Source organism: Canis lupus, chromosome 12, assembly GCF_048164855.1.
Source record: "Canis lupus baileyi chromosome 12, mCanLup2.hap1, whole genome shotgun sequence".
Taxonomy (NCBI): Eukaryota; Metazoa; Chordata; class Mammalia; order Carnivora; family Canidae; genus Canis; species Canis lupus.
This window is the reverse complement of record NC_132849.1, coordinates 45,953,374-45,978,868: the sequence shown is the minus strand read 5'-3', so window position 1 is coordinate 45,978,868 and position 25,495 is coordinate 45,953,374. Positions and strand designations below refer to the sequence as shown.

The 25,495-nt window shown below is 50.9% G+C and overlaps 1 protein-coding gene across 1 annotated transcript in view; it reads right to left on the bottom strand.

Annotated features, from left to right (window-relative positions):
* Positions 1-17,776, bottom strand: part of ADCY3 (adenylate cyclase 3) — a 78,934-nt gene extending 61,158 nt beyond the window's left edge. Inside the window, exons 1-2 of the mRNA XM_072770857.1 lie at positions 17,622-17,776; positions 16,386-17,198 (exon numbers count right to left, since the gene is read on the bottom strand). Coding sequence (XP_072626958.1) covers positions 16,386-17,060 — 675 coding nt within the window. The 5' untranslated portion in view covers positions 17,061-17,198; positions 17,622-17,776. The remainder of the gene's footprint in view (positions 1-16,385; positions 17,199-17,621) is intronic.
* Positions 17,777-25,495: the final 7,719 nt, after the last annotated feature.

The window sequence follows — 25,495 nt, the reverse complement described above, 5'->3', positions numbered from 1 at the left end:
AGTCAATATATAGAACATTTGAAGAAACTGAACAACCATCTGGACCAATTTAGACTTTGGAATATTTAATATTACCAGGGACAAAGGAACATTTCATAATTTGTCTGTAAAAGAAAGTTTATTGGGGTGCCTCAGTGGCTCACTCAGTTGAGTGTCTGACTCTTGATTTCATGGGTCCTTAGATCAAGCCCCACAGCAGGCTCCATACTCCGCAGGGAGTCTGCTTGAAGATTCTCTCCCTCTGCCCTTCCTCCTACTCACGCATGCTCTCGTGTCTGTGCTGTCTCTAAAATAAATCTTTAAAAATTTATTCATGAGAGACAGAGAAGCAGAAACACAGGCAGAGGGAAAAAAGTGGGACTTGATCCCAGGACCCCCAGATCACGACCTGAGCCAAAGGCAAACACTCAACCACTGAGCCACCACAGTGCCCCTTTAAAAATATTTTTAAAAAATACTTTAGGGGATCCCTGGGTGGCTCAGCAGTTTGGCGCCTGCCTTCGGCCCAGGGCATGATCACGTCAGGCTCCCTGCATGGAGCCTGCTTCTCCCTCTGCCTGTGTGTGTGTGTGTGTGTGTGTGTGTGTGTGTGTGTGTGTCTTTCATGAATAAATAAATAAAATCTTCTAAAAAAATACTTAAAAAATTTCTACCCCCAGTGTGGGACTTGAATTCATGACACTGAGATCGAGAAATCACATGCTCTTCCAACTGAGCCAGCCAGGTACCCCCATCAAAAAAGTATTTCACCTTCATTTTCTGAAGGATATGTTTGTTGGATATAAAATTCTAGATTGATCATTTTTATCTTTCAGCTCTATTGTCTTCTGCCTTAGAATAATTTCTGACTGGACATTTGCTATCATTCTTCTTTCCATGTAACACATTTTTTCATTTTCTTTCTAGTTATTAGTTTCTCCTTATTACTAGTATCAAGTAATTTGATTATGCTACAGTGTTATGTGATTCTCTTTTAGTTTTGTATTTACCTGAATTATGCCATGCTTCTTAAACCATGGATTTATAGGTTTTGGACATTTCCCCACCATTATTACTTTAAATATTTCTTCTGTACTCCCTCCTGGGACTGCAGTGCTCCCCACGGACTAAAGATTGCAGCCAAGGCCATCTCAAATAGCTGTCTAGGTCTTCCCCCTCAGATTCAAAATTACCTGCCAGTTTTCTTATTATCTTACCCAATTCTCCAAAAAATCTGTTAAATATATATATACATATGTTATATATAACATTATAATATATGTGTGTATACCCACATGTATTATATATACAACATATGTGTGTGTATATAATATATATATATATATATATATATATATATATATAGTGTTTATCCTTTAGACCACTGCTCAAAACTTGCTTCTGCCTCATAACAATATAGGGCTCACAGTACAATTTTCCCCCCATGGGCCAGCTCAGTAATGCCTGCTCCATGAGCCCACTCCTAGTCCAGGCAGAAAGAGGCATTTTCTTTGTACTTTCACAAGTCTTGTGTGTCATAGTACCCCCTTGAGGACTTGAGGACATCCTTTCAGTCAATTTGGGATGAGCCCCAGCCTCACATCCAGAAGAAGGAAAGACACTGTACTCTGCTGTCTCTGTCATGGGAGGCAAAGCAATGATTATATCAAAACATGCCTATGAGAGACTTTCCTGGGGGAGAAGTTGAGCAACAGTATCGTATGAAGGAGTGAGTCAGGCTGTATCTCTCCTTTTTCCAAAGGGAAAAATGAGCCACGTTGCAGATTAAGTCAATTATTCTGAGCCAGAGGAAATACCTCTCAGGGTATTTACTCTCAAATCAGCCTCTCTCAATACGGCCTCTCAGGAGTTGGGGGAAAAAACCACACCAGCCTCTGACTTCCTTCTTACACAGCCAGGGGATCAAGGGCAGGCAATCACGGCCCAGGAAACCACACAGCTCCTGGCTCCAGATCTCTGGGGAGCCCTGTCTCCAGGGCAGCAAACCATTCCCAAGATTGGGGGGGGGGGGGGAAGCAAGATCAACCATGCAACCAAGAGCAGTTCACCAGCAAAAATCTGAAGCCTGAGACCACCCTAGTTTCACACTGGCAACTCTTTCAAGGCACAGAATGCCAGATGATCCCCTTCAAATGTGCTTACACGAGGTCACCTGCCTTCTTTCCATCCATCTCTCGGTTCACGTCCTTTTCCCCGCACAACCACGGACTCAATAACCTTCCACTTGAATAAATTCCTCATAACACCCTACTAATCCATCACTCACCCTTGTCACTCCATATCCCGATACCCACCTACCCCCTCTGCCCACAGCCCCCCGAAGCTCTCCCATCTCCATGTAAGAACCTGAAGCAGAGCCTGAATTATGTCATGCTTCTTAAACCATGGGTTTATAGGTTTTGGACATTTCCCCACCATTATTACTTCAAATATTTCTTCTGCACTCCCTCCTGGGACAGCAGTTCTCCCCACTGACTAAAGATTGCAGCCAAGGCCATCTCAAATAGCTGTCTAGGTCTTCCCCCTCAGATTCAAAATTACTTGTGAACAGACTCTCCATCTCCTGCTGCCTGTATCTGTTGCAGGGCCCTGCCTCACTACATAAACAGGTGCCATGGTGTTCATCAGCTCCCTGCTTTGAGGGGGTGCAAGAACACTGGTTTGGGAGCCAGATAGGGACTAGGACACAGTCCCTCTGTCCTCAGGCCAGGAACAAGTGACTTCCCCTCTGAGCTTCAGCATTCTCTCTCTGGAAACAGTAATATCTCCAAGGCCATCCCCACCTGGCAGAAGCAACACGCCAAGTAGGGGGCAGAAGGCAGCAGGAACAGGATCCTCTTAGATGCAGACCTCAACTCATCCCAATTCATAAATTCCACGCAAGCAAAATTAGCACCTCTCAAAAGGGATACATGCTTTCTGGTTTAACAGCTTAACAGCGTTACAGATAAAAATACAGTAACACTTGCATCTGAATAGGGCTTTGTGGTTTACAAAGGACTTTCACTCATTGTCTCATGGGTTCCTTGCCACAACCCAGCCAGCAATCATCGTCATCATCATCACAGCAAACCTATGAGGCAAGCATTGTTCTAAGAGCTTTACTCATGGCAACTCAGAGATTTCATAAGGCGCAGACCCAGGCTGTGACCAAGATCACAGAGCTGATAAATGGCAGATGAATAGATAAAGATGATGTGGTCTATGTATACAATGGAGTATTACTCAGCCATTAGAAATGACAAATACTCACCATTTGCTTCAAGGTGGATGGAACTGGAGGGTATTATGCTGAGTGAAGTAAGTCAATCAGAGGACAAACATTATATGGTTTCACTCATACAGGGAATATAAAAAATAGTGAAAGGGATTATAGGGGAAAGGAGAGAAAATGAGTGGGGAAAAATCAGAAAGGGTGACAAAACATGAGAGAGTCTTAACTATGGGAAACGAACAAGGGGTAGTGGAAGGGAAGGTGGGTGGGGGGATGGGGTGACTGGGTGATGGGCGGGGGGGGCACTTGACGAGATGAGCACTGGGTGTTATACTAAATGGTGGCAAATCAAACTCCAATAAAAAATATACAAATAAAAATGGCGAACCTGGAACCCCAGCATCTGGCCTTGTGTTTGGCTCTCCTCCATCAGGTACATGCCCCTCTATTCTCCTCACTAGGGGAAGAGCAAACCAAAGCCCATGACAGCAAATGGCTTGCCTATGACCCCAGCACTCACAGAGGCCAGCATTTGAACTCAACTCCTGTTCTCTAACAAAGGTGAGACAGGCAAAATCAGCAACACAAAGACGGCACTTGCCAGAAATGTGGGTACTACAAAGCCCCAACTCTCCAGCAGAAGCCCCGGGTTCCCTGAGCTGAACAGAGCCCTGGGTGTCCAGCTCCTAGCCTGGCTTCCCTCCTCCTGGCTCTGCCTCCTTCTGCACAAACTGTCACCCTCCTTTTCTTTTGCCCTGCAAGTTGATCTGTGTTAATTAGCGTGCCTCTGAGTGTCCCAGTGAATAAAGCCCACAGCAGATGCCAGGACTAATTGCAGCACCTCACTCCTGGCTAGGATGCTGCTGCCTACCCCTCACCCGGCCACCTCCGCCATCCACCTGCTGGGCGGGGCTGTGCCCACGCTTCCTGCTCAGTGGGACCCAGCTAGAGTCCTTCTTGCTGTGTCACATGGAGGCTGGCAGGAGCAGCTTGCCACTCCAGCCTGGCTCTTCTTCAGCTAAAGGAGCAGCCACCACTGCCCCCAAGAGGCACCAGGTGAGCCTTGGGTGGACCCACCTGCCTGAAGGAGGAAAGGGCTGCAGACTGCAAGTATATCACCACCTGGAGAGGGAAACTAGTTAACAGAGGAGCGTGTGGGTGTTAGCACTGATCTGCATAAACGCATAAATAATCCTTTAATCCTAAATGCGCATATATTCACATAAATATACAAATTCATAGAAAGCTCCCCGGAAGTACTTACATGCACCAAAGGCAACACTTGGCAATGGTTGCCTATGGGAAGGGGAGCGCTTTCATTGTTACTTTTTATAACTCCTGCCTGGGTCGAATCATTTCTTAGAACAAGCACTTCACACAACATAGAGGAAAATCAATCTTTGAATCTATCAATCTATAAAAAGGGGTCCAATGTTACCAGTAGGCATCCTGGAGGGATGATATCATGGGTAATATATTCCCATATGATTTAGCATTTTCTGGGCTTTCCATAATGGGCACATTTGTTACTTCTATATTAGATTGAACCATATGAAATTTTTTTTTTTTTTAACAGATTGAAAGTGGTTGGATATTGGTGATTTTATGTGATTCAACCTAATAATTCATGCATCAACATTCAACAAATAGGGCAGCCCGGGTGGCTCAGTGGTTTAGTGCCACCTTTAGCCCAGGGCCTGACCCTGGAGACCCAGGATCGAGTCCTGTGTTGGGCTCCCTGCGTGGCACCTGCTTCTCCCTCTGCCTGTGTCTCTGCTTCTGTGTGTGTGTGTGTGTGTGTGTGTGTGTGTGTGTCTCATGAATAAATAAATAAAATCTTAAAAAAAATTCAACAAATATTTATGGAGGGACACCATGCCCATCTTCAGACCATTTTTTTATGTTAAATAAGCCAAGCTGGGTACCCCTTGTAAGCAGGACCCCAGGATATCCATCTCTGTCACACCCAGCACCCAGCAACTTGTGTAAACATATATCCAGAGCCATAGGTGTTCGGCTGGGTGAAAAGATAAAATACTAGCTAGGTGGACAACAGATGCCCATCTACAGACACACAAATGAAATTCTACAGTCTAGGTCATACCACATGCAGCATCCCTGTAAGAACAGCTGGCAAAGAAGGGGATGGGTCAGACTGGTTAACATGGGAATCATGCTCATCTTGGTCGTTCCGGCAGGGTGATGGGAGCAGAGAAGCAATGGAGGAAGGAGACAGCATAGGCGTGTGCAGGCTGCAGAGGGTCACAGCCATGGGCAGCCCAGGCTGGCCAACACCCCCTCCAGCCATGAGCAGCAATCCCCAGCTGAATGGTCCCTTGGAAGGGTTCCTCTGCCTCTCCCTACTCTCTTAAACAGCACAATCTGCCAGGTAGGGGAACATTCCAACAGTCTCCACAGGGCTGTCCAGGCAGCTACGTTAAAACAAATACTTATGTAGATTATAATTATAATTGTTTCATGAAGGTTTGAGACCTTAATTTTCCAAGAGAAACCATCCTCCCCATCAAATCTTAAAGAGCTGTAGAAGAATTGACGCCTCTAGCACATAAGTCCCAAAGCCAGGTAGTACGGGCAGGCTCTTAGGCAGGGGTAACAATGTCTGGAAGACAGGAACAGGCGTCCCTGGGTACCGCATGTCATTTGCAAGCAGAAAGCTGCCCCGGATCCTGTAAGATCCAAAAACCCACATCACATGGATCCTGTAAGATCTAAAAACCCACATCACTTCTTGAAAAGGTAAGGTGATTTGGCTGAGACAACTGGAGGCAGCGAGATGGCTGAATTTAAGTACTGAAGGGCTGCTGGAGAGAATAAATAGGAGGCAGGTGTGCATCCCTCTCTACAAAAACTACAACCAGGAACAGATGCTAAGACTGTAGATGCTAACTGTAGAGGTCAGCTGGGTCTGGAACCAGATGCTCTGGAAGGGAGAGGAAATGCTCCCTAAAATGATCACACTACAGCAAGTCCTTACTGAAATAAAGCAGCAGAGTCCCAGATTTGTTCCCAGAGGGCAGGCAATGTAAACTACAATCCCAATTTGTGAAGGGGTTCGGAGCGGTAGTGTTTTCCAGAGTGCTCATGAAAGACAAGCTATAATCACGTGTAGGAGTTTAGAAAAAGAGCCGAGGAGAAAATTGTACCACTTTCCTGGCAATTGACAGAGTCTTTGGACACTGGGAAATGGGCCTTGGGGTGACAGGAGCAGCTCCCAGCCCCAGCCTAAGAGGATAACCCACCCTTAGCACCATGCAATGCTCCTTGTTCAGATTCCCTTTCAGGAAATTACTGATTTGGTTTCTTAGGAATTTGCAGCAAATTTGTACCAAATAACAGACGTACATAGTTTTCCTCCTTGTGAGGGTGGCAAGGTCCACCTACCATCATCAAGTAGTAGTGATCTCACGTTAGGCTTATCAGTATCTTAAGAAATTGGCTCATGGAGATCAATTGCCCAGGGCCCAGTCCCACTGAGTGAAAAACAGCCTTCCAGGAGGCAGCCAAGAAGCCCACCTAGAGCCAACCACGGAAATGGGAGAAGCAGCTGCCTGGCCTTACGCTGCCAGATCTGACTCAGCTGGCACCAAGTTACATTTCACAGGGACCAGTCTTGAAAGGACATGGGAACAGCAAACCACAACCATGGAAATCTTGCAAAGGTTCAACTCCAGTCCACTTACTTTGGGGTTTTGAATGGGAGTAGAGAGTGGGGTGGGATTTCGTCTTAAACATGTCATTTTCTGTTCTGTTTACAACAAAGAAAGCATTCTTGAAGAGAGGAAAGGGAAAAGAAAAGCCTTCATTACTAATCAAAGGAAATTTCTTAGAAGCCACAAAGAGGAATTTTGCTGGAGGAAAAGGCTGAGAACCTGATCAGAGGAAGGAAGATGCATCAAACACAAAATGGCCAAGAGAGAGCTCAAACAGTCCAACTTTACCTAAAGGAGTTAAAAAGAGGGATCCCTGGGTGGCGCAGCGGTTTAGCGCCTGTCTTTGGCCCAGGGCACGATCCTGGAGACCCCGGATCGAATCCCACATCGGGCTCTCGGTACATGGAGCCTGCTTCTCCCTCTGCCTAGGTCTCTGCCTCTCTCTCTCTCTGTGTGTGTGACTATCATAAATAAATAAAAATTAAAAAAAAAAAAGGAGTTAAAAAGAAAAAAAAGAACAAAATTCAAGGTGAGTAAAAGGAAGGAAATAATGAAGAACAGAAATAAATGAGACTTAAAAAAAATAGGAAAAAAATTAATGAAACTAAAAGCTGGTTCTTTGAAAAGATTAACATTGATACCCTTTGTAAGACTCATCAGGGAAAAAATAAAGGACCCATATAAATAAAATCAGAAATAAAAGTAACAACTGACACCAGAGAATACAAAGGACTGGAAGAGAACACTGTGAAAAATTATATGCTCAATTGAACATCACACAAAAAAAAGAGAATTACAGGCTAATATCCATGATGGACATAAATGCAAAAATCCTCAATATTAGCAAACCACATTCAACAATATATTAAAAAGATCATTCATCACACAATCAAGTGAAATTTATTCCAGAGATGCGAGGATGGTTCAATATTTGCAAATCAGTCAACACAATACACCACATCAACAAGATGAAGGATAAAAAAAAAAATCATATGATCATTTCAATAGATGTAGAAAAAGCATTTCACAAAATTCACCATCTTTCAGGATAAAAACTCTCAAAGTGGGTTCAGAGGGAACATACCTCAATGTAATAAAGGCCACATATAAAAACTGCACGTTAACATCACACTCCACAGTGAATAACTGAGACCTTTTCCTCTAAGATCAGGAACACAAGGATTTCCACTCTTGCCACTTTTATTCAATGTAGACTAGAAATCCTAGCTGTAGCAATCAGACAAGAAAAAGAATGAGGCATCCATATTGGTAGGGAAGAAGTTTAACTATTTACAGATGAAATGATACACAAGCCGAGGCCTGGGTAGGAAGCAGGGCAGGGCACGGATGTTCTGTGCTGGGGACCCTCCTTCTCTGACTACTCCCTCTAGTGCTAGGTCCTAAAGCCCTCTTCTGATTCTACACACTTTTCTTGGGCAAAACTCACCTTCACCACGGTGATGGGTGCCATTTAAATGCTAACAATTCCCAAAGCTGGAACTCTAGATGTCTCTAAGCTCCCACTGTTGAACACAGGGCCTATGTTGAATAATTACCCACTGAATAATCAGAATTCTACTTGGATGTCCCATGGCACCACAAAATTCTTCAGCCTGTTTCCATGTGGGTAGATGGCCCTTACAGCATCACGCCCCAGATGACCTCAGCAGTCTCCTAATCAATCTTGACCTCACTCAAGTCCACCAGAATGATTATTCTAAATGCAAATCAGATCCTATCTGCCCCTGCTTAAATTCCTTCAATGGACCTCATTATTGTAGGAATAAAGCCCAAATCCTTTAGTCCTTCTGCTATCTGGCTTCTCTACACCTCGTCTCTCCAGCTCCTGTCACATAATAACGCTCACCAGTCCCAATCAACTGAGAACATCTTACGACTCTGCCTGGGAAGCCCCATTCCCACTGTTCCACTTAGCAAACTCCTACATATCCTTCAAAACTCAGAACAGCCAGCTCTTTAAAAGCCTTGTTTTCCTAGGCAGGCCCTCACTGATAGGATTTATACTGCAGCCTGTGAGCTCCTTGAGGGAAAGAGCCAAGTTTTACCCTGTATACTCTCACTAGGATCAATGCTTGCAGCCCTGATGAAATGTTTGAGAAGTGACGGAAGGAATGAAGTTTCTCCTTAAACTGGAGAACAAGCAGAGGAAGTAGAATGGTAGGAGCTCCAACTCTGCTTAGCCGTTCTTCTGTATGATCTCATGCAAATCATTTTGTCCAAGGAGGAGATTAGAATTAGGCCAAAACAAGATATCTATGACTCATTTTTTTTGGCTCTTAGGAATCCTCCTCTGTTGAGGCTTTCCCCCTAAACAAGAATATGAACAAGTGACAAAGGAGTATTGATTAGCATCCCTGAAGGATTATATAAATCTTACTTTAAAAAATTCCAAATCAAAAAAAAATATATATATAAAAATTTCCAAATCACTTGGATTAACACTAGAACATTCCCCCATCTTGGATCTAGCCAAAAATTTATCAAATTCTCCATGAGTTGATGAGGAAGGAAACAAAGGTAAAAACAAAGCAGGAATGTATGTATTCAACATTTATAGAGTGACAGTCACAACCAAGGCACCACAAAGGACTGAAGAGGAATTCTATTCTCAGGCTTTCTCTCTCCTTGAGGCAAATGACAATCTGCTAAGAAAGACAAATTCGACATGTTTCTGAAGCACGTACCTGAGCAAACTCCCACCCTCCTGCGAAAGGATTACAAACATCAGAACCAGGCTGCCAATCTAGCTGATTCGTGGAAAAAGAGGACCAGGACTGGCGCTGGGATTGTGGCTGGAGGCCGGGACAGCTTTCCCGGAAATGTGCACAGTGCCCTGGACAGAGCACATGTGACAAGAGAATGAATTAAGGAAAGTAAGGCAAGGCGAAGTCCATGCAAATGAATCATGAGCCACTATCTTTTTACAGGCAATGCAGTTTCTGAAACTTTCTGAAAATCTTAGAAATGATGGATTTCACAGAGAAGCAATGCCTTAAAGTTATATATGCCTTGACCTGGACCACGTTTCTAACATTTGGAGCACCCCGTGGGCACGTGGTATTTTCATACCCCACTCAGACTCACGGGTTTCTTTAATCCCTTGTCTTCAGCATCCCCCTTCTCCCCCCACCCCCTCCCCGGCTTGTGGACAGCCTCAGATGCCTATCCTCCACTTCTTCCATCCCTGTGCACACCTACTACTCTCACATCAAAGGGTAGAATCCACCTCCCCTTATCCTGCTTCCGGCTTAGCCTTACGACTTGCTTTGACCATAGTGACCGGTCTAGCCTCTAAAAACTCTGGTAGCTTCCACCTTCTCCCGGAGAACACCATGCGTGTGAGGAAGCCCAAGCTGGCCACACGGAGAGGTCACTTGGAGGAGTGCCAAGGCTCCAGATATGTAAGGGCTTCCTAGAGCTTTCCAGCACAGCAGTCCACTGAATGTAAGTGAGCCACCCCAGCCAGTGCCACCTGAAACAGAAAAACTGCCCAGCTTAGCACAGTCAACCCAGAGAATCATCAGGCAGCAGTCGTGTCCAGATTGTTACAGCAATGGGTAAAGTCACATAGTTGTGTACACAGATGTGTGCAGGAAGGCCACAGAGGAATGGGCCATCCCACATTGAGTTTCCTAGAGAACCCAAATATCCAAACAGGTTTTTACCCAATTCTGACAAAAAATGTTTTTAGGATGTAATACTGCATCCCCTCTTTGACTAAATGTAATCTAGTATTTTTCTGATGAGTGGGTCATCGCTGCGCACATTGGTTACCCAGTCCTGGAATGTAAGGAAAGCTCCAGCAGTTGCAGAAGTGTGCGTGCAGGCTTTGGGTTCCAACCCCCATTCAGCCTCCAGACAGCTGTGTTCCTTATCAGTGGGGATATGCCTGTCCCTAGAAACACCCATCCTCCACCAAGTGGCTCCTTCTAAGGATTTTGAGTTAAGAAAGCAAGGATCCTATTGCTCCTGGAACTTTAAGCTCAACAGGTTCTGAGGAAAGCTAGTTTAGATAGTTCCTTTATGATCGCAGAAGAACTCTAGGATCCCACTGACCTGAGTTCAAATCCTGCTTTGCTACCTGCTAGCTATGGGGTCTTAGACGAGTCATGTCAATCATCACACATTTTAGTTTCCCCCTCTGTAAAATAAAAAGATCTACCTCTTGCTGGGAACTACTCAACCGAAACACAGCAAGAGCTCAGGAGATGAGGGCACCCTGGGTATACCCATGTTCAGTGGGCCCAGGCCTGGCCCTGAACATGCATGTTGCCCCTGAGCATACACATCTGAGCATTGGTCAGGACTAGATCCATGGAAACCCACCAACAACAGTGCATATCAAGAGAGGATAGGGAGGCAGGGTGGTGGGGTGGGGGCAGGTCTGAATGTTTATTCAGGGTTGGAGCACAGTAGTGGGATTTACTGCACAAAGGAACTGCAGGACAAGAATAACCTTGGGGTCCTAGCAAGTCCAGCTCAAGAAGCATTCATCAGGACTATTGGGCAGACCAAGGCCACGGGTGTGTGGGGGGGTGTGTGTGTGTGTGTGTGTGTGTCTACACGCGCGCATGGGTATATACACAACATGTACCTGCTCACAAGGCAGGCCTGGCAGGGGGCAAGGGGAGATCCCAGCGTGAACACAGGTGTCTTAATGTCTCTGCTACTACCCAGTTACCCACTAGCAGCCCAGCCCTGGGCTCTGGTTTCCTCTCCAGAAAAGCCCACTAACGACAAAGTGCTGATTTAAAACAAACATGAGGGGGATCCCTGGGTGGCGCAGCGGTTTGGCGCCTGCCTTTGGCCTAGGGCGCGATCCTGGAGACCCAGGATCGATTCCCACGTCGGGCTCCCGGTGCATGGAGCCTGCTTCTCTCTGCCTGTGTCTCTGCCTCTCTTTCTCTCTCTGTGACTATCATAAATAAATAAAAAAAAAAAAAATAAAAAAAAAAAAAAAATAAAACAAACATGAGGGATCGGATACTCATGAGGCAAAACACCAGTGTGGCAATGTGGTGAAAGGCAGGGCCAGTTGCACATGCAGGACCGGGACATACTAGAAAAGCCATTTTCACATAGAGAAGGATCAGAAAAGGCCACAGAGAAAAGTAGCCTGGGACGGGATTGAGGGGTTGACTTGCTGCAAAGGCATTTACATGTTTGATAATTAACTGTCCTTCCACAGTTGGGTTTGATGGGGCCTCCCCACCCCTTCTACACCTTTCCTTACTATTCTGATTCCTAAAACATGACCACCTGCACACACTGCATGTGAAAGGAGGGGAGGGGTCGGGGTGGGATGACTGCTTCTGTCCCAGGATGGCAGCAGAGAGCCAATCCAGGGTTGGTTTTGCAGCACCCCTCCCCGGCATTTCCCACACCCCTCTCTTACCTCAATGCCTCTGGTTGGCTCAGAGCCCCCCCAGCCTGCAGTCTTCCTGCCCAATTCCACCCAGCTCCTGTTCCAACTCATCACATTTCATCTCTCCCATACTCCTGCCACATTCCCACCAGAAAGATTCCATCATGGGCTTCTTCTTTTTGGCCAATTCCAGGGGGATGGGAGAGGCATGCCTCTTCGATATTTTAGGGCCCCCCCTCCACCTCTTGGCACCTTTGTTCAACACCACTTAGCAAAGATATTTAGGGACAGCCAGAGAAGCAAGAAAGAGACCCAAAAGTCCACATTATAGAGAAAGAGAGGCTTTCAGGGAAGCCTTGGAATGGGTCCTGCCCCTCCCTCACCCCCCACCTTCTCATTCACCAGTGACCCTCCCCAGTTACCCAACCCCTCCAACCTTCAACCTCCCTGAGCCTCGGTTTACTCATCTGTAAAATGGAGCCAGTTACAATCCGGGCTCAAACGAGATGATGTCTATAGAACCCTAAACCCCAGCCTGCCCCTGAAGGAGTCTGGAAGCATCAGCCCCTCACACAATGCTCCTACTGTAGCTGCCTCCAGCACCTTGGAGGCAAATGTTCCTTCATGGGGTGAATGGTCTATGTAATTTGTACGTGTAGTGGGATTTCATCTGAAGCTCTATTGTGTTCTAATTTGTAAGGTCTTAACAAGTGATTAATTTCAAGAGAAAATTTTGCTTCCAAATAGTCTTTCTTCTATGAAATAAAGCTATAGGGTATTTTTCAAATGTTGCCGTCACAGATTTTAACAACCGCATCAGATGCTAATAGGTTGTGGGTGCACCAATGGTCTTGGGAAAGGCCACTGGCCTCAGGAATGCTCCCCATCACCTTAGCTGCGCTTTCTGCCCCCCCACCCACCCTCACCCATCGGCTGCTGCCCAGTCCTGACCTTGACCCCCTTCCGCTCCATCACATCACCCTAAAGGCAGTTTGGGGCAGTATAAAGGCAAGTTGTGTCCTAAGAGGCCTAGCGGTGCCAGGTGCCAGGACCCAGGCAAGGAAGGGGAGGGGAAACTGCCAACTGCAGCTTGCTCCCCACAGCTCCAGCTCCCCTACACTCCAGAACAATCGTCTGATTCTTGTTATTCCTAGATTGTGTAAGGCCCATACCTATTGCTCAGTAATATGCATTCATTCACTAAGAAGGCCCAGCAACACCCCAATCCCACACCCCATCTGACAGCTAGACCCCACCTCCTCTTCCCGTTGGAACCCCAACCTGCCTGCCTCCCATGAGAAGAACCAGGGGCAGAGTGGATGGCTTGCCACTGACCTGTCAGGCTGTGCCTCCCCATCTGTCCCTATCTACTGCCACTCCCCACTAGACCTGAGTTTGGTTTCGAGAGAATGGAGGGGGCAGAGGAGGAAGACATGGACACTGGAAAGGCTTCCTAGTACTGCTAGTGGCAGCAGCAACAGAAACATCCCCAAACTTCCAAAATCCGGTGTCTGCCTTTTTTTTTTTTTTTAAAGATTTTATTTATTTATTCATGAGAGACGGGGGGGGGGGGGTGGGGGGTGGGGGGGGGCAGAGATACAGGCAGAGGGAGAAGCAGGCTCCATGCAGGGAGCCTGATATGGGATTCGATCAGAGGACTCCAGGATCACACCCTGGGATGAACACAGGCACTAAACCACTGAGCCACCCAGGGATCCCCTGGTGTCTGCTTCTAACCTAGTTCACCTCTCATAGGCTCAGGAGGGAATCCCTGGCTGGATCCAAGAGGTGATGGGCAAAGAGAAAGAAAAGGGGAGGCTGTAGGCAAGAGGAAGAAAAGCAAGGAGGTGCTGGGGTATGTTCCTGGTGTCACCCTAGCTGGGGATCCGGCTACCTCATCCTCACGTCCCTGGTCCATCCTATCCTCGATGGTGCCTCCATCCCAGGAAGTAACACACACCCAGAGGAGCAGTGGCAGGTGAGTGTTGCTTCATTCCACAGCCGGAGGAGAGATGCAGCCGGTGTGCTCACAGCAACACTCAGCCATCTGGGCTTAGTTTCCACCACATCCAGAAATACTAAATGCATGGAACTCTCCCTTAAGGAAAACTTGGGCGAGTGGGCCTGGGAACCCAGGCACCTTTTAAGAAGTCACACTAGTTCCAAACAAGTGACTCAAACTTCTGGAACATTGCCCACTGGAAACTGGGGCCTCCTGCATTTTATCCCAGGCTCCCAAATGGACCCTGGGAGCCACCTCCTCCATCCCCTCCATCCCCTCCATTCTCAAAGCCACATCCAGGGAGGGCCCTGCTTCCACGTCAAGACCATGCTCTCCTGGGATGCTAATACAGTTATCTTCTATTTACTTCTTGATTTTCCTGTTTCCTAATCTTGGGGATTTTGTCTCTTAGCGGTGCCCAAAGGACAGCCTCAATCATGGGTTTAGCATTAGGGGCTCCAAAGAGAATTTTTGTTCTGCTCCCTTCATGGACAATCAGGCATACGGGAAACTCATGTGGTCCAGGGGCCCCAGCAGAGAGGAAACGTCAGCAGTGACCGTTCAGTAGAAAGGAATGGTTCAGAATTAGATCCCAGACCCCAAATGTTGCCATGTCCACCTATCTGCCCCAAGCTGTGCTTTCAACAGATTCCAAGCAGAAGGACTCCCATCTTGCTTCCCCCGATAGCTTCCAGCGGGGCCCTTGGCTGGGAGAAGCACAGGCTAAAATTCACCAACCCAGAAGCCAAGCCAGTGGTGGCAGATTGTCACTTTACATGAGCAGGGCATTGGGAGGGGAAAAAAAGAAACTGTTGGTGGACCCACATGGTCCATGTGCACCAGCCCAGGGCTTCCTGAGAGAGGACAGTACATGAGCCAGAATGAAAGAACAGAAGAATTTTGGCCCAAGAACCAGGAAGAAGTCAAAACAGAAAACTGTGTTTTCCTCTAACCAAGTGGGAGGCAATGGGACAAGCCTCACTGGGTTCTCGCATCAACTCCCTAGGGCGCTGCTGGGCTCTTAGAGACTCAGCCCTCAAGCCCAAAAGACAAGGACAGTGGCTTTGGCCAAGATGCAGCCAGCATCATGACAGTAGGAAGAGCGTGGACATCGGAATTGAGAAGCAGACACTCCAGGCATGTGACTACTGTACCCACCTATGTAGCCTGGGCAGGTCACTTTCCCTCTCGGGGCTCACGCATAGTGGAGGTAGCAGGGAGGTCACAACACTGTGGAATTTACTGATTAAGCCCCCCCCAGACTCCTCCAGATGGGTTACCGGGTAAACGCAGATGCTGAGAATCCCGGTCTCCCAGTCTCTACAGCCCCTCAGCACCTAGCCAGGCTCTTGGCTCCCGGCAGGAGCACAACACTGTTAAGTGGAGGCCCAGACTCCAGCCCTTCCAGCAACACACGTCCTCAAAGAACTAGCAGACCCTCCACTGCCGTGGCCAGCACAATTGTCCCTGGTTATGTCCCAATGCCACATCTCCCATCATCTAAGTCCTCCACACATTCTGAGCTCCCAACAGCAGGAGCAGGATCTGGGACCACCACACTTTCGTGTCTCCAACGTGTCTTCACCCACATCCCCTCTGATTTTGGTAACGACTGCTCATGCAGGCAGGCAGACAGTCCCCACTTGACAGAGGGGCACTGTGTCCACACAAGTTGGGCAACTGCTGAAGCTAACCAATGACAGGCTGGAGATCAGAAGCTAAGGAAACTCCTTTCCCCACAAGAGGTCTTCCTGAAGGAGGTCAAGGACAGGGAATGGCTGGGACAATGTGCCCTGGAACCAGCCGTAGTGGGCCTTCCTGCCACCCACTTGGGCTGGCAGGACACAGGTGACAGAGTGGCCCTGAGGCCCAATGACCTGACATCCTGCACTCCCTCCCGCCCACCACAGAAAGCTCTAGTGCAAAGCCAGGGGGTTGCGGGAGAGACTGTGTCTTCCTGCACAAGTAGCTGAGAGCCCCCGAGACGCCCGCAACACATGCTGGCTCAAAGGCAAACAAGCAGTGCCATCATCCCCCCTCTGAAACCGGTACCCCCAGGGATCAGAGCTGGCAGCAGGGGAAGCCCCTGGTGGGACCCAGGGCAGGACTCACCTCCCTCAGCAAACGCATGCCCTGCAGCCCGTCCTGCTGCTGCTGGGCCACGGTGACCCCCAAGACGAGCGTGTGCACCACACAGGAGACCACCGAGATGATGACGATGGGGCTGAGGCTGAGCGGCAGCGTGATGAAGAAGGAGAAGACAAAGAAGGCCTGCCAGCCCACCGTGTCGCTGGCCGCATGGGCGCCCGCGAAGTTCAGGCCCAGGTAGGAGAAAACCTGGGCAGTGATCAGCAGCCACAGCAGGTAGGGCACCACTTTCCGGGTGACCCGGTCGGGGAGCAGCCCCTTTTTGCAGAGCACGAAGAGGAGGATGTCCAACAGCAGGCCCACCGCGGCCACGAGGAGCGGAGCCAGCTTGTCGCTGGAGAAGACCACCGCGCACATGAGCACCACGTAGCAGTCGAAGAGGGCCGCGACCACCACCAGCACCAGCAGGGTCTCGTGGCGCTGCCGCTTGAAGTAGGTCTGGTACAAGTTCTCCAAGGACTCGGGCACGAAGGTCAGCCGCATGAACCGCGGCAGGCAGAGGCAGGGGCCGGAGGTCCGGACCGAGATTTCGTGGGTCCGGCCCACGCCGCGGTCGGGGTCGGAGGGCAGGCTCACAGAGTACTCGGCGGAGTACTCGGCCGAGTACTCGGGCTCGGAGAAGCCCTGGTTCCTCGGCATCCTGGCTGCCGGCGGCTTCGACGGGGCCCGGCGCGGAGGGAAGGCTCTGCAACGCGGCCCTACCGGGGCTCTCGGGGACCTGGGGCACACCGGGGGCCAGCAGTGTCCAGGGCACAGGCAGCGCCGGTCATCTGGAACCTAGAAGGCCGGGCCGGCTAAGTGGAGCCCCGGGCCGGGCCTCGCTTCCCGCGCCTTCTCCGGACCCCCGCCCCGCCCCGCCCCCGCCCCCCGCGCAAGAATCGGCAAGAAGCGTCGCGCACCAGGCTCCAGGCCCTGGGGCCCGGCCCCGCCGCTCTCCCTCCCGCCGGGCTCCCCAGGGTCCGACCACCTCTCCACCCCGCGCGCTCCTCCGGGCGCTGCCCCCGTCCTGACCTCCTCACCTAAAGCAGCGCCAGGCCCAAGCCTTAGAAGCTGGAGCTGAAACGTGCCCGAGAGCCACCCGCACCATCCCGGGGATTCCTGAACCTTCCGTTTACCGCCCCCCCCCGCGGCCCCGGCCCTCCACCCCCACCTCGGGGCCCCACCTGCCCTCCGGGGAGGCTGGCCTGCCGCGCCGCTTACCTGTGCGGGAACTCGGGAGCCGCGTGGTCCTGCGGGTCCCCGCGCAGGCTGCGGGCCCGGGTCCCGCGGGGGGCGGGGGGGCAGGAGGGCTCGGCGCCGGTCGCCGGGTCCCCGGGTCCCCGGGTCCCCCCGCCGTCAGGCCCGGGATCCGGCCGGGAGAGGCGCGGGGCTGCCCCCCAGCATCCGCGGGCGCGCGGGGCCGCTGGAGGACGGAGGCGGCGGGGGCGGGAAGATCCGGGGGCGCCTGCCCCTGCGGCTGCGGCTGGCGGCGCGGCCGGACCCCTCCCTCTCGCCCCCGCGCTGGGCGGTCGCGGCGACGGCGGCGGCGGCTAGGGGCGCAGCCCGGGCCCTCCCGGGCGGGAGCGCGGGCCGAGGCCGGGGCAGCCCGCCAGCATCCTCGGGGCCGCCGGCGCGCCGAGCCGAGCCAGCCGAGCCAGCCGAGCCGAGCCAGCCGAGTCCGGGCGCGGCGCGCTGCGCTGTGATCCCCGCACGGCGCCGGCGGCTCCGGGGCCACGCGCGCTCCAGGCCCCGGGAGGCGGGCGGCGGGCGGCGGGCGGCGCCCCTCCCTCCCCGCAGTCGCCGCCCTCTCGGGGAGCGCGGCCCGGAGCTGGGGGGGCGCCGGGCTGCAGCCCCGCGGGCGGGGGGAGGGGAGGGCGCGGGCGCGGAGGGGCCCCGGTGGCCCCGCGCTCAAGCCCCGGCGGCGGGCAGGACGGGTGGGCGAGGCGACGCCGCCCGCAGCAGGCCGGGCTCGGAGCGGGAGAGCCCGGACGTGCCCTCCCGCAGGTGGGGCGCGCTCGCTGCACCCCCGCCGCCGCCCGGCCGCCGCGGCTCCGTCCTGGGCCCGAGAGGAGAGGCCGGGGCTGAGGCTTGGGGACGCCTGCCCCGCCGGGCGCGCAGGGGCCTAAGTGTCCCCGCCCACCCCCACCCTGGCAGCGCGAGCGTCCTCAGAAGGGCCCGCAGCTGGGCTCTGCTCGGGAAGGGAGGAGGTGGGAGGCGCCCGGAGGCACCTGGCACGTGGAATTGCCAGCGACCTGGCTTCAAAAAGCGCTCCCGTGTACACTCCACCTGTTTGAGATGGGTTTGAATTTACAAACACGCCTCAAAGACGCAAATGCTCCTGTGGCTGGTGAAGCCTATTAGTCTCTTACACCTTAGTATAAGTTACTTTCCTTGGCTTTGACAGAACACCTTGCTAAGATCAATCAGGCTTTAAGAATTTAGATAAAGGGAAAGGGGGGGATTCCCTGGGTGGCGTAGCGGTTTGGCGCCTGCTTTTGGCCCAGGGCGCGATCCTGGAGACCTGGGATCGAGTCCCACGTCGGGCTCCCGGTGCATGGAGCCTGCTTCTCCCTCTCCCTCTGCCTGTGTCTCTGCGCCTCTCTCTCTCTCTCTCTCTCTCTCTCTGACTATCATAAATATAAATTAAAAAAAAAAAACTTTAAAGGGAAAGGGGAACAAATCATGTGTGTGTAGTTGGGGGTGGGGGGTGGGTTGCTGAGGACATCCAGCAGTATTAGGAAATGGGCTCCCTTAGGGAGTGTAGAAGAAATGGGTCAGAGGAGAGAAACCCAGCCATCCAGGCCCTGGATAGAGACAACCCCTCCAGCTCCTGAGAGTCACCCATGAATGCCCTTTCTAGAACCCCTAGTCAACTCACCTCCCTCAGGAATAGATTCATCAGGGGATTTATCCTATCACAGCTGTTTCTGTCCATCCCTCATTCAAATTCTGAAACTCTGCCAACCTCAGTGCAAACTTGTCAGGGCTTTGATTACCAAGGTTGGGGGCTAAATATCAGACTTAGGGGGAGCATAATTCGAATAAAGCACCTTTTCCCATTGTTTTCATTTGTTTGGAGTCCTAACATTTTTTATTTTGAGTTGTTACGTGCTGTTAAAGGAGGTGTGATTTTTTATGCTAATAAAAGGAGAAGAGCTGATAAATACTGCTTGGGCCTGGGCAGGACGGGGTGACTGGGTGTTTGGCATTAAGGAGGGCACTTGATGGAATGAGCATTGGGTGTTAGATGCAACTGATGAATCACTAAATTCTACCCCCTAAAACTAATAATACAGTACATGTTAACTAAATTGCACTTAAAAATACTGTTTGGGTCTGCTTTGGCACAAAGGACGCCCACATTGCACCCTCCCTCTTTCCTGGGACATGTGACAATGCTTGGATTTCTCCTTCGTGGCTTCCTAGTTGGCAAGACGGTGCCTGGCTCCTGGGCCATGTGGATTCCTTCCTGGGCTTTTGCCCCTATTCCCTAGCCTCTGCTCCGCACCCACCTAATGAAGGGAGAGGATTCCATACGGCTGCCCCTGGTAAAAACAAAACAAAAACCTGATCTCCTGCTCTAATCGCTGGCCTACACTGCTGCCCTCTCTGACTTTCCACAATCCTCCTCTCTTTGTTGGGCCTGGGCATCAGGGAAGACCAAAGGAGCCACCCAGCCCCTGCCCTCAGGATGCCTACTGGCTCTGTGAGAGCACAGGATCCACTGACAAGACAGACTTTCTGCTGTGCACAGGTGGCAATCAGAGGTGACCTGAAACTGGGTCTTTCAGAACTGGTCCTGAAAGGGGTGCCCTTAGCAGCCTGGAGCCTCCTGACAAAGGCTCAGCAGTGGGAGCGTACCCTGCTCTGCATTCTGGGTAATGGGTGCAACCCTTCCCTGTGGGTATGGGAAGCTCCACAGGCCTCCCCAAGAGCCAGAGGCAACTGAGTGACTATTCCAGAGCAAGAAAGCTGTGCAAGGTCCTGCCTACAGAGATCAGGGAAAACACAACTATTGGGAGACAGGCAGTTAGGCCTGCGAGCCTTCCTTGTCTACCTTGCTCTTGGCAGCTTCTTCAGCACCTGAAGCCAAACAGTCATTGAATGAATGATTTCCCTAAGAAGAAATAACATTTTATAAGTGCACCTCCTACCCCTGAGGGAGCCGAAAGACCTCATTCGTTGATGCTGAAAATGTCCTGGTCCAAGGAAATTAAAAATAACCCCACTCAAGAAAAGGGTAGGAGGTGCCTTCAGTTTCCAAGCTATACATTTTGTATTGCTATCATCTGGACAACCGGCAAGCATTTGCTTTCGTAATCAAAAGATACAGTAAATCTATCTTAAAACACACGCGTACACACACATGCATGCACCCACACAACCCAAGACTATGAATGGTTGTGTGGGTGACTTGCCAAGGACATGTGTCCTAAAGTGGAGACAAAATCTCGGGCTTGGGTAGAAGCTTGGTTGGTGTCCTGAGCCCCACCTTAACCCAGGATCAGGAATAGGATCCCTCCTTGCTGAAGATACCTTTTGTTTGTATGGCTTCGGAGGAGATTGCTGAGCATTAATAGTTGTTGCATAAACAAGAGTGGTTTGGCGCCCTGGGGAAATGTGGTGGCTCCTGAATCTAGCAAACAATAGATCAGAGCAGAGCCCTGGTGTCCAGGGGAAAGAGAAGTGGGAGGAGAGAAGATCATTAGCTCCCCTGGTGCTGGGCCCCAGGAGATCCCTGTTTGGGGCCTTAGCTAAAGGCAGAGCCTGCGACCAGGGCCTGCAAGCAGCGGGTTTAATTGGACAAGTGATTCCCAGGGCAAGAAGGCAGGAAAGCCGGTAAATTACAAGGGTGTGTGATGAGGGGTCGCTGTGGGCAGTAGGGTTCAATTCCCTCTCGCAATGAGCACCTCGGAACTTCCCACCAGAGGGCTGGAAGACGGGAGTGTCGTTCCACCTGCTTCCCTACCCCATGGTGAAGGGTTACCCGGGGTGTGTTCACTCCTGAGTACTTGCCGGTGTGTGCAAGCTTCAGGGGGGCCAAGTGCTGGGCTCCGGGGCGGAAACGAGACAGCACAGAGGGGCAAGATGCCTCGGCTACCTGCAGAGTAGAGCCGTGGGCCAGGAGGATGGGCCTGTGACTGGCCAGTGTCCCAGATGGGGCCCAGACCCCACATGCACACCTGCCAGCTTGGAGGTTTGCATCCCATCACCTGGAGGAGGGACCTCCTCCGGTGCAGGAAGAAGCTGGCCTTTCGAGGTCCGAGACCTCAGCCTGTGCCCTGGCCGTGCTGCTGACGCTGCCTGGCATCTCAGATGGTTATTCACTCACCCTAAACTTGGGTCCTGGGGGTGTCATGACACAGCACTAGCCCCAGGTGGGGTCACTAGGAGGAAGCCGAGAATTAACGGGAACCCGAGTGATTGGCACACCTCCACAGAAGCAGTCATGGGGAGCTCCGGGCGACCTCATGGCCAGGGCCCCAGCGCTCCAGCTGCTCCTGTTCAAGCCTGACCTGTGCTGGGCTGGGCGGCCACCTCCCTGGAGCCCTCTCTGCCTGCGTCGGGAACCTCCTGATTCCACTGCAGTTTTCCTCTCTGGCACCATCGGCCTGTCCATCGCTTCTCTGTCTCTCTCTGTCCTTGCTGTCATCCCTGGCCCTCTCTGTGTCTCTTGGTGCCTCTGCTTCTGGGACACTGGTTGTGCCGCTCTGTTTGTATGAGTGTGTAAGGATAAAGAACGTGTGAGTATGTGTGCGTGTATTTGTGTGTGTTGTATATAGGAGTATGTGTTTTGTGTATTGTGTGATCAGTGTGTACATGAATGTATGTCCAATTGGTGTGTAGTGTGTGAGACCAGTGTGCGTGTGGGCAAGTGCGTGTGCAGTGTGAGTAGGTGTGATGAGTGTGAGCATATGAGTGTAACCATCAGTGAGCATGATCACTGTGCATGTGCATGAGCAAATGTGGTGTGTGTGGGATCAGTGGGCATGATCGCATGCGAGTGAGTGAGCACGTACACAGTGTGAACCTGTGCCCTGCAGGTGTGGCTCCAGCCTTCCCTTCTGGTCCCCATGCCCCACTTGTTCTGTCCACTCGTGTGGTCTGCTCACTGCCCTCGGGATCTTTCAAGCCCTCCCCAGTGGGCAAAGGGGAGCTAGTAGAGAGGGCACAGCACTGGCCTATTCCTGGGTGTCAGCATCTCCTTGGGAGCAGGGCCAGGTCCCCTGATCCCTCCAGCCCAACATTTGAAACAGACCAGCTAGGGGCACGTGCATGGCTCAGTGGTTGAGCCTTTGGCTCATGTTGTGATCCCGGGGTCCTGGGATCGAGTCCCACATCGGGCTCCCCGCCGGGAGCCTGCTTTTCCCTTTGCTTATATCTCTGCGTCTCTCTCTGTCTCTCATGAATAAATAAAATCTTAAAAAAAAAAAAAAAAAAAACCACAGACCAGCTATTCCCTAACTTGCCACTGAACTGACATCAAGAAAACCCTAACCATATGTCTGTTTTCCTGGGCCTCCCAACTGGGGGTGAGGACGGTATCCTCAGCACCCATGCTGTGTGGTTTGCGCTCTCTCCTATAGGTCTATGAGGTAAGTACTAACATCCCCATTACATGGGTGAGAAAACTGGGGCTCAGTGGCCCAAAGGCTAGGGGCCTCAGAGAGAGGGCTGGTTGCCAAATGTGCTCTAGGCCACACAGGAATCTGGCTCAAGCAGTAATTCTCAAGAAGCTTCCTCCGGTCTGTTGCTGCTTCCTTACCAAGATTGTCCTCGATCTCAGAGACCAGGTGCTTAGTTGACAGCCAGAAGTGGCCTGTAGAATCATGACTCCCTGTATGTCAGAGGAAAGAGACTCAAGGTGTCCATCCATCATTCTGCTCCAGCCCAGATGAGGAAGTCGAAGCCTAGACAGGTTAAATTTGGGGAAGGCAGGACACATGCCCATGGAGTGTGAAGCAATGTGTGAATGCTGAGTAATCCCAAGGCCTCTGTGGAAATGTCACATTTCCAAAAGCACTCAAACCAGGGCCCCTCTGGGAAGAGGCACCATAGAAATATGTGCTAACAAGCCTCTCCCCAGCCTGCTGGGGATAAGAAGGAGCAGACAAAGATTTTAGAACAACAAGAGATGGTGAGAGAAGGCCCATGCCGGGAGGAGAGGGGTCTCTAACTTCATAGTCACTCTCACAGGTGGAAAGTCACAATGCCCAGAAGGGCAAGGCTGAGACCCCTGGGTGGAAGGTCACGCTGGAAGGGCTGAGAGAGGGATGGCACAGAGCCCTCACTACAGATGAAAACAATCTACCATCCCCATCGCTGCTCCTTCCACCTGTCTCACCCCCAGCTCAGGAATCACCCTTGATCCTGCCCCTCTCACCCTTCAGTCAATTCATGGCTCGGATATCACCTTCTCTTTCAAGTTGCACCAAACGACCATCAGTGATTTTTTTTTTTTTTTTTTTTTACTTAGGTCATGTCCAAAGCCCTGGAACCTGTGAATGTGACCTTATTTGGAGAAAGAGTCTTTGCAGATGTAATTGAGTTATGGATTTTGAGATGAGACCATCCTGAATGGCTTGGATGGCTCTAGTCCCAATGCTAAGTGTCCTTTGGAGAGACAGGCACAGAGGAGATCATGTGAAGATGGAGGCAGAGGGTGGGGCATGGGGCCCCAAGCCAGGGAGCACCTGGAGCCACCCAAAGCCAAAGGGGCAAGAAGGCGTTCTCTCCTTGAGTCTCCAGAGGAAGTGCAGGCCTACTGACCACCTTGATTCCAGACTTCTGGACTCTGGAATGGCAATGGAATATATTTAAACCACCCGGCAGGGTAGCCCAGGTGGCTCAGCGGCTGAGCACCTGCCTTTGGGCCTGGTGCTGGGGCCTGATCCTGGAGACCCTGGATCGAATCCCACATCGGGCTCCCTGCATGGAGCCTGCTTCTCCCTCTGCCTGTGTCTCTGCCTCTCCCTCTCTCTCTGTGTCTCTTATGAATAAATAAATAAAATCTTTAAAAAATAATAAAAAATAAAAAAAAATAAACCACCCAGCATGTAGTAATTTGTTATGAGAGCCACAGAACCCAAAGATAGGATCCAACAGCACATTTTCTATACCTGTATTTAATATTTGCTAGTATTAAACATTTGTTCTAATTTTACCTGTCATCCCATTCACTGGACTTTGAGCCCAGGGTCAAGGCCTTGGTTTACCTTCATACCTGGAGTGCCAGCCCCTGGTAGGTTATCAGTAAACCTCGTTGAATTAAACTAACAGATCAGTTGGCTCCTCTTTTCTGATCACAGAGCTTCTTCAATTACCCAGAGATGTGCCAGGAGCTGGGAAAATCCACCTCATAGTTATTCCCAGACTTCAATTCTACTTGAAGTGATTTTTTTTTTCCCTTGGAGGGAAGTTGAGTGACTTAACTGGCAAGTAATTTTAATCACTATTTTTATCGCGAATCCACCAGGGATTGACTGGTGAGTGGAACACACGAATTTGTATCTGTTTCGAGGTACGAGACAGGACTGCGAGAACACAGACACTGGGTGTTATCGCTGGATCATGCCTCCAGATCTCATGGGGGGCTCATTCTCTCCATATCTGCAGGAATGCTGGAGACGCCCAAGGTCCATGCCATTACCCCGACTGCCCTGCTACTCCTCCTGAGCCTAGTCACATCCTGAGCTCCTCACAGTTCTGAGCACACTCTTCATGCCCTCATCACTTTGCACATGCCATCCCTCTGCCCAGATCTCTCTTCCCCCTGTTCTCCCCTGGATACACTATTACTCATCCCCAAAGACCCCCTTCCCCTTTCACCTGGTCTGTGAGGTGTTCTCTGATCCCCAGCAGGGGCAGCCCCTGGGGAACCACTGTGAGGACAGTGGGCTCACCTGTCTTCCACTCAGGCTGAATTCCTCAAAGGTGGGCAGTGTGTTCTCATCCATCCTTTCACCCTGCTTCATATTTCTTTATGGCACATTCTGCCCAAAACAACAGTGTATAATTGTTTGTTCATAAGTCTTGTTTCTTCCCCATAGAATGTGAGTTCTGTTGGAAAAAAGATGCTGTTTTGCTTTTTTAAA